Source organism: Siphateles boraxobius, unplaced genomic scaffold (assembly GCF_051911475.1).
Source record: "Siphateles boraxobius isolate OS27281-9 unplaced genomic scaffold, OSU_SipBor_1 61, whole genome shotgun sequence".
In the NCBI taxonomy this organism is placed as follows: Eukaryota; Metazoa; Chordata; class Actinopteri; order Cypriniformes; family Leuciscidae; genus Siphateles; species Siphateles boraxobius.
The window spans coordinates 188,922-197,844 of record NW_027509188.1 but is presented as its reverse complement, the minus strand read 5'-3'; the positions used below and the strand labels follow the sequence as shown (position 1 = coordinate 197,844).

Sequence of the window (8,923 nt, the reverse complement as noted above, 5' to 3'; positions counted from 1 at the left end):
AAATAAACTAGTACATTTCTCATCACTGTCCATTCTATCTGTGAAAAAACTTCATGTTTGAGCCATAGGCTGTGATGCACATGTATTAAAAATGGCACATACATTTAGGAAACTGAATAAAGATGAGACTAAAAGGAATCGAATTTACTTTGTTCTTTTTATGTTTTGCATAGTTTAATTGCATTTTTTAATTTCCATTGTTGTTGTTTTCACACTTTTCCATAAAGTCCCTCAGAGCCTTTATGTAGCAGCAAAGCATCTCAATGTCTTATTAACAGTTCATGCAGTCATTTTTGTCTATTTATATATTATGTGTATCCAGAGCCGGCTCTCCCTATAAGTGAACTAATGGCGCTCACTGCATGGTACGGCTCAGTACGGTTCGGCTCGGCGCAGCACGGTTCGGCTCGCTTCGCTTTTCCACTGCGTGGTACCACTCGGCTCGGCACGGCACGACTCGGCTCGGTTTAGCTCGGTTGCTTTTCCACTGCAGATAGTACCGCTTCAAAGTGGGTGGGATTATGACCTGAGTTGATCATGAGTTGCGCCGCCTCTACTGGCATGACATCATCGTAAACGCGCCACATTTCAAACGCACAACACACAGCAACAATGGAGCCTATCGAGAGGATGGTGTTCTTGATTGTCGGCATGTGGTGGTTTTTAACTGCAAGATGGAGAAATGAGTTTCAAATGAGGCTGATAGCAGCAAAACAAAACACTGCTAAAAAAAAAAAGAGTCTGGGAACTCTTACAACAAAACGCAGACGACGACATCACTCGGTTTGCCCGACGGCGCGCATGGGTAAGCTGATCTTGCATTTAGGGTCTCAGTCGCTATTTCACGGTCACAAAGCATATAAGGAATTTTGCTGCCAATATTATATATTAAAATGTGTAATCTGTGTATTCCAGATGCATCATATTTCGCAAAGTCGCCGCCACAGACCGTCTGTTTGGACATTTAACCGAGCTTCTGAGTGGTGGGATGTGATTGTTCCTGGTTTTACAAACACTCAGTGGCTGGAAAACTTTAGAATGTCTGAAGAAACATTTATCCATTTGTGCAACAAACTGCGTCCAGCCATGCAGAGACGGGACACAAACTTCCGCGTGAGTGTACCTCGGAAGAAGAGAGTTGCCATTGCACTGTGGAAGCTTGCAACCGGCTCTGAGTACAGAAGTGTTGGACATCTTTTTGGAGCAAGCATTTCAACTGTGTGTCGGTGTGTTCAGGACTTCTGTGCTGCAGCAGAGACGTTGTTGGTACCAGAACAAATTCTTTTTCCAGATCAGGAGAGGTTTAAAGAAATGGCTGCCTACATTGAGAACAGGTGGGGGCTCCCACAGTGTATTGGTGCCATTGATGGATCACACATATCCATAATAGCACCACAACACTATCACTGTGACTATTTCAACCTCAAAGGCTGGCACTCCATCATCCTTCATGGTGTTGTGGATGGAAAGGGACTTTTCTGGAATGTTTTCACAGGACTGCCTGGAAGCTTGCATGATGCTCGGGTTTTGAGACTGTCCACACTGTGGGAGGTAGCAAGCCGTGGAAACCACATACCAGCTAGCACCAAAAACATTGGTGGGGTGAATGCTGGCTACAACATTCTAGGAGACTCTGCCTATCCCTTGCAGAACTGGCTCTTAAAACCATTCATTGACACTGGACGGCTGACAGCGGAACAGCAGGTCTACAACATGAAGATTTCCAGAACATGTGTAGTCGTTGAAAATGCGTTTGGTAGATTAAAAGGAAGATGGCGTTGCCTTATGAAAAGAAATGACTCTGCCGTCGAGCTTGTAAAATCCATGGTACTGACATGCTGTGCTCTACATAACCTTTGTGAGAGTCATGGAGAGGCCTATGATACCCCTTTTCCACAAAGGCAGAGCTGGTGCTGGTTCGGAGCCAGAGCCTAGTTTCAAATCGGTTCTTTGTTTTTCGACCACCAAAGCACCAGATCCGAACCAGTAAAAGTGGTTCTTAAGTAGCACCAAATCATTGCTGTTCTAGAAGTAAGAACCGCTTACGTCAGCGGCTGGGGGCAGGGTTACCATGACCAATAAGACGAACAGAAACTTGTGACCGCCATTTTTTAAATAGCAGCTAATCGTGCTAATAGCAGCTGTTTGGACACCGATGTAGGTTTGCAAAGCCATGAGCATAAAAAGTAACGCAACGACCGCCATTGTTGATGGAAGGCTTGTTCGAGATGCATCGGAGCGGTGTGGACTGATCGGAGCAGCGGGAGTGTTTGGAGAGCATACGACTCCTTCTGCTTTTGGATCGCTCTCGCAGTGCTTCGATGTCTTGCGCCGATCGGTCTGAGAGAAGTCGAACTATCTCGAACAAGCCTGGTGTGTTTGTGTTTGGCGCAGCCGCGCTAGCGTTGCTGGGCAACATGAGATGACATAAGATCTGGCTCTGCGATGGCTCTCTAGCCTGTGGAAAGGCAAACCAGTTCTTTGAAAGCTCATCAGTCGAACCAACTCCGAACCGGCACTAGCTCTGGCTCTGAACCAGCACCTGGTTCTTGTTGGTGGAAAAGGGGTATGAGAGTGCATGGGATTCACCTTCTGTAGCAGAGCCTGTGCTGGCACTGGCACTAGAGGAGCAGGGCAGGGATGTCCGTGAGGGTTTGATGCGTTACTTAAATAGTTGACTATCGACTATGTCTGTTCTGTAAAGTGTGTTGTAAATAAACTTTTGTACATTATTTGAATATATGTTTTCCTTGCATTTTTCGTAACCCATTTCACGGCAAAGATTGCAGACGCCCCAGATTATTGATGTTTAACATTCAGTACTCGATAAAACATCACACTCTTATTGATCTAGACAAACTGAGCATCATTAGAAATATTTAAGACTCCAGCTTTTGATAATTGACCACACTTTATGATAAATCTGGTTTGCAGTGACATTTTATTTATGCCAGGAGTGCAAAATTAAAATTTGTGATGTTTGATATTTTGAATAGTAATCATCACTCATAATGCAGTTAATCACATTTCTACAGGTTTATTTGTGTTCACATACATGTAATATACAGCATCCGCCAGGGCTCTCAGTCCAATGTTGTGCAGATTTGGAGAAATCTTTATCACAGTTCTTAAAATATTTTGTCATACTGAAGAACATTTCTATTCATTTTATGACATAATATTTTAAAACGCAACCGGAATATGATACAAATAATCGATGGTGGTTTAAAGAGAGTTTTAAGTTTAGAGATATCCTCGGATTTAAAATGAAGCATGACCCCACTTGTGGCTACACTAAGTGTCATTATAAGTTGTTATACTACAATCACATAATATTTGTATACATTTAATATATTCTTAATATTTTTTTTTATGTTTGAGCTTATATATATTATAGCTTATATGTGATATTAATAACAGTTTGATTCATTCTGAGTCTTTAAACTCTCAAAGGTTGGCTTTCTAATTATATGATGGTTTTGTGTCTTTTCAGAATTACTTATGAACAGCAACCTTTTTATTTTGGGTGTCATTGTATGCCCCACTTGCCAAAATTGAAGCGGTCTGGTAAGGGGTTTTAAACAGGTTTTTTTAAATCATTATTTATCATTTACATTTATAATTAGCTATATTACATGCTCAAGAAATATTAAATCATTAAAAACAAATTACACATATTTGGTCAGTAAATTTTATTGAAGAAAAATGTAAACAGAGCAAACTTTAAACAAAGTGCAAATGTATGTAGAGCAAAAAAAATATATAAAGAAAATATAAATAAGACATGTATATATATATAAACATAAATGTAAAAGTAAAAAATTTACACTCAAGCAACTTTAAACGTTGTGCAAAAGTATGTAGTATAAAACCAATTCACCGAGAAAATTGTTCCAAACTATTTTCATTCAGTATGGACTAGGCAGGTTTCTAGTCGGGCAGAAAGTTTGTTTCTTGCCGGCCACTCATCGCCTGTACAAGCATCCGCATGACGTTGAGGAAGGCTTGATTGAATGCAGCCGTTTGTGCCCTTTCCTCAGTCCTTGAGGCCGCTTCCTGCTCCCTCGCTTGCCAGGCCTCATCGATTGCCATCTGCAAATGGCGCTCCCTCTGTACCCGGTTCAGTTCCTGCTGTTGAATATCAGCCACCTGCATCTCTCTTAAAACAGCAAGATGCTCCTGATGGTGCATGTTCCGTTTCCTCTTGCCTAGACAAAAAAGAAAGAAAAGTTATAATTATGATTTTGTTTTTTTCTGAAGTTTTTTACTGAAATTAACCATTTTTGAGGAGAAATAAAGCTAACGGAATCACATTTCTTACCAAATAATTTATGAAAGAATTGTACATTAACATCCCTTAAATGATCTACAGTGTGAACTAATCACAAAGTTGCAGTAGCTAGCAATAATGCCTGTGAGCAACAGATTTCATGATATCCAATTTTATGGCAGACATTCAAATCGACAGAAGAAAACTATTAGGTAAGCTTAGTCTAGATATATGATTTGTAACAGTGAGTGTTTTAGTCATATTTCATACCTGGTACCACACGCTCTGGTGTCCTGCTGGTGCTGGAGGTTGCTGGTGGCGACGGTGCTATAACGAGTTGGGAAGTTGAGACATCACTGCACGGAGAAAGTGCTAATGAATCAATCGTAGACAACACATCTGAAACTAAAAGTTTGTACAATTAGTTAGTAACGCACAAATTACTGCAACACAAATCAAACTAACAACAACTACTCCAGAACATTACTGACCATAACAACTTTAACAATTAAATAGGCATGGCTGTAAAAATAAAGTGAAACTTTCAAACGTAATATATTGTTCACATAACACAACGTACCATCCTCCATTGTGTTGTCCAACAACGAGGTGGCCGAGTCCAGGGCACCCTCCCTCCCATTGCTCGCAGGTCGACTTCCGTAAATAGAGTCCATTTGGTTGAACCACTTCCACGTCCGTCTGCTTGCACCACTTCGGCCGTTGTGGTCCTTTATGGCTCTGTAGTCGCTTTTAAGTTTTCTTAATTTGTCCCCACACTGTTTATAGTTCCGGTGGTAACCGTGTGCGGCTAAGAGCTGAGCTACTTCTTGGAAAACTATTTCATTCAGTGTCGCCCCATCTAGCTCTCGCTGGATCCACTCCTCGGCAACCAACGAGAGGAACGTCTGTACCTCGTCCACTGACCACGATTCAGCCATTTTTTTTGGTCTTTTTTTCTTCACACAAGCAACGATAGTTTAAAAGCAGTCGCTAGAGCGGTGGCTGTTACGCTGTTACTGACTATTTAAATCTAGCGGGTTTGGTATCTCGTGTCGCAAATACAATGACGCTGGTAGTGACGATTCTGTCTGACCAATCAGTGATCTACAGTGTTTCCACGTCACATTTTAGTATCGGTACGGTACGCTGGGAACCTCAAACAGAGGTGGTACCATTTAAAGCGAGCCGAAGCGAGTCGTACCGTACCGTACCATGCAGTAGAAAAGCGCCACAAGTGAGCCGTACCGAGCCGAGCCGTACCGTACCATGCAGTGGAAAATCGCCAAAGCGTGCCGTACCGAACCGAACCGTACCGTACCATGCAGTGGAAAAGCGCCATAAACGATTGCTTAGGGTCCCGTCGCCACTAGGGGGCCCCCAAACTATGGTCCGACCATAGACCCTGACCGAGAACTGTAACTCGACGTACATTCGCATCATGTTAACGCAGCGGTAGAGTTACTCGCGGGACACTGCACTTATTCGCAATCACAAAAGTTGATTATTTGCATTAAAGCCTTGCCGGTTAAACATTTCATTCGCGTGCTGTTCTGACATGCATTTTTTTTCTGTGCACGTACACGCGCACGCGCACTAAAAGCCTGTCAAACAACGCCCGATTACTGGACTTTATCCAAATTGCGTCTGATTGTGCAAAAACTGTCAAATACACACAGGGTTTACATAAACATAATTGAAGTACCGGTAATCAGTTGTGTCTGTCACTTTGTTAGAAGCGGGACAGCAGCCTATAGTATAGCGCTTAAAGGGATAGTTCACCCAAAAATGATATTATTTACTCACACTCCATGTATCAGTTTCTTTCTTCTGCTGCACGGGCAATTCTTAGACTATGGGCACTTTCAACTTTACAATGAAAGTACTTCAGGAACTTTTTACCGGTAGTCTACGTTGATTTTTTCACCGTTTTAAACATCATTATAGATGCAAATATTGCTGTATTGTGCTTGTCCCACCCAGACTTCTGATCCTCAATAATGAAAAAGAAGTGTAAAAAAAATGATTTATCTATTTTTTTAATATGACTGTATACAGTATCAGTAAAATAATCAAAACATAATTGTGGTATTTAAGGTCAGACAACTATTAATGTAATTTTATATACAAAATGTAGTTGTCCCACAGTATTGCCATCATTTCCACCACAACGCTGTAATGTCCCTTTTAAAAGGCTTTTTTGAAAGATTGTTTGGGTAGTTTCTATGGAGATGAACAATGACATCACAGCACATGTCTGACATGGAGGAGATTTTTAATTTCTTCACCAACTTGGAGAAGAAAACTCAAGGTAAATATTGCTTGAAATTAAAATATTTTTATTGTATGTCATTTCCAAAGATGGCATAACATCAATTAAGTTTGTAAATAAATAGATTTTTTTAACATAAATAGATGTATTTTGCATGCATGCAATGCTAGCTACCAATTCATAGCTAATCTGTAATACTAGCTTGGATTTTTTTACAAAATACTGCAGGATTGTCATTTCCACCACCGTCATTTCCAACACATTCCTTCTTGGGTGGAAATGACAAGGGTGAGGTGGAAATGGCATTTATGCTTACAAGGTGCAATTCATAGATTGTGTGGCTACATATGTATATTTTATTTATTGAAATGTACAATGCTAATGTATTTATTCAAATATATATTTGTTGAAATGCCTTTTCATCTATTTTTAAGATGCCGTGGAAGTCAACTGCAGAAAGTTCTCAGTCCTATACCAAAACAGAACCAAACAAACTAATGACTAATGAGATTAATGATTTGTTAAATAGAATTGTCTGTTTCAGAAAGTTTCAAATAAATGTCTTCTGTTTTTTTACATGGAAGTCCACTCATTGTCATTTCCACAACACCCAGTCTTTTCCACCCCCACATAACGTTTTTTAAAAATATTTACAAAATTCTAATCACTCATTAAAAACTTCTGCATAGTTTATGGGATAATGGTCCACTTAATGTAATAACACAAGTAGTTATTTTTCTTAAATGTATCAAACCAATCCAATATTATATTTCAGGTTGTGGTGGATGTAAGCTTTGTGTTTGGGCCTCATGACAATTAATTTACTTAATCCACAAATCTATGGTAATTGGAATATAGGTAAAACTGGTAATACTATGTGTGAAAGTGGTGTAAAGAAATGGTCTATATCATAATATTTTAAAATAATAATCAAATATTTACATGTGATGGAAATTACATTTGTTCAGTGCGGGACGGAAAATATGTCAAAAAACACCGATTTGTCTTATAATGTAAGTGCGTTTTCTTATGGATCATTAAACTAGACTAGTTATATTTAACTGTTAGACTGTGACAATTTTGATTTGAACACTTTTTCCCCCTCAAGTTCACAAGGCCAAAAGTGCCTGTAGTTGAAGAATGTTGGTAACCAAACTGTTGCAGGTCCCCACTGACTTCCATATAGGAAAAAAAAAAAAAAAATTGGAAATTAATGGGGTCTATCAACTGCTTGGTTACACACATTCCTCAAAATATCTTCTCTCGTATTCAGCAGAAGAAAGAAATGGATACATGGAGTGAGTAAATAATGACAGAATTTTTCATGGGTGAACTACACATTTAACCTATAGTATCATGCATTATTGTTATCTTGTTACAGGTCCATCTGATTCTGATCTGTTCATTTTATGTCTTATTTAAGTATTTAATTTAATATTGTCCGTTTTGTAATTAAATTATTATTATTTTTTATAAGAACATACTATTATCTAAAGTTATTTAGTAATTTTTTTTTATACCAAAAGCAGGTTTGCTGGTTTATTTAGTACACCACATTAAGTAAACCTCTTAGTTCTGAAAGACTTTGAAAATTAAAGTGCAAAATAAGACCTGGCCACTCTGTGGGATTGCTACTGTTACAATTTGAAACCGTATAAGGGCAAAAACATGCCAGGCAGACATTGATTTTAGCTACACAGCTACAACTAATAAAATTGATAATGGGTGAGTTTTGTACTCTGCGAATAATCAAGCATTGACAATAGTTAATCATATTGGCGGCACCATGGCCCCCCAAATAAAATCCTACTTAGGGCCCCATAAAGGCTTGGGCCGGTTCTGTGTGTATCTTATTCCTATATCTTTATTTCACTGTCTGTGCACTGTTGTCGTCTCCATGAACTGGAAGTTCTGTGACCAAAACAAATTCCTTGCATGTGCAAACTTACTTGGCAATGAAGCTCTTTCTGATCATTTAATATTTAATTCATTTAATTATCACGGGTGGGATGGTATGGTATGAAAATTTCATATCACGATTATAGTGACCAAAATTATCGTGATTATCAGTATTATCACGGTTTTGTTAAAACGAGATGAAAGTGTTCAAAAAGAACTGATGCTTACACTGAAAACATTTCAACAAGTTTTATATTTGAGAATCAACAAACAACAAATAAAACAAGCAGCTCTATACACTTTTTAAAGCAAGATTCTTTTCTGTGGCATTTCCTTCCTTATGATGACCGTCATCAATAGCAACGCATTATTACCCAGCGCACATCCATGTATCGCAATGGATGCGCTCTCTCAGTTTATTCAAATACAACTTGTCATCTTGCTTCTCTGTTTTTGATTGTATTTAAAATGAAATCAGAGTTGAT

At 39.0% G+C, this 8,923-nt stretch overlaps 1 protein-coding gene across 1 annotated transcript; it reads right to left on the bottom strand.

Annotated features, from left to right (window-relative positions):
- Positions 1-3,920: 3,920 nt before the first annotated feature.
- On the bottom strand, positions 3,921-5,423 carry LOC143718456 (uncharacterized). The gene is made up of 3 exons (XM_077209517.1): positions 4,851-5,423; positions 4,541-4,642; positions 3,921-4,208 (listed from the first exon to the last, which is right to left on the bottom strand). The coding sequence occupies exons 1-3, from the start codon at positions 5,206-5,208 to the stop codon at positions 3,931-3,933; spliced, it is 738 nt and encodes a 245-aa protein (XP_077065632.1). The 5' UTR covers positions 5,209-5,423; the 3' UTR covers positions 3,921-3,930.
- Between the last annotated feature and the right edge of the window lie 3,500 nt (positions 5,424-8,923).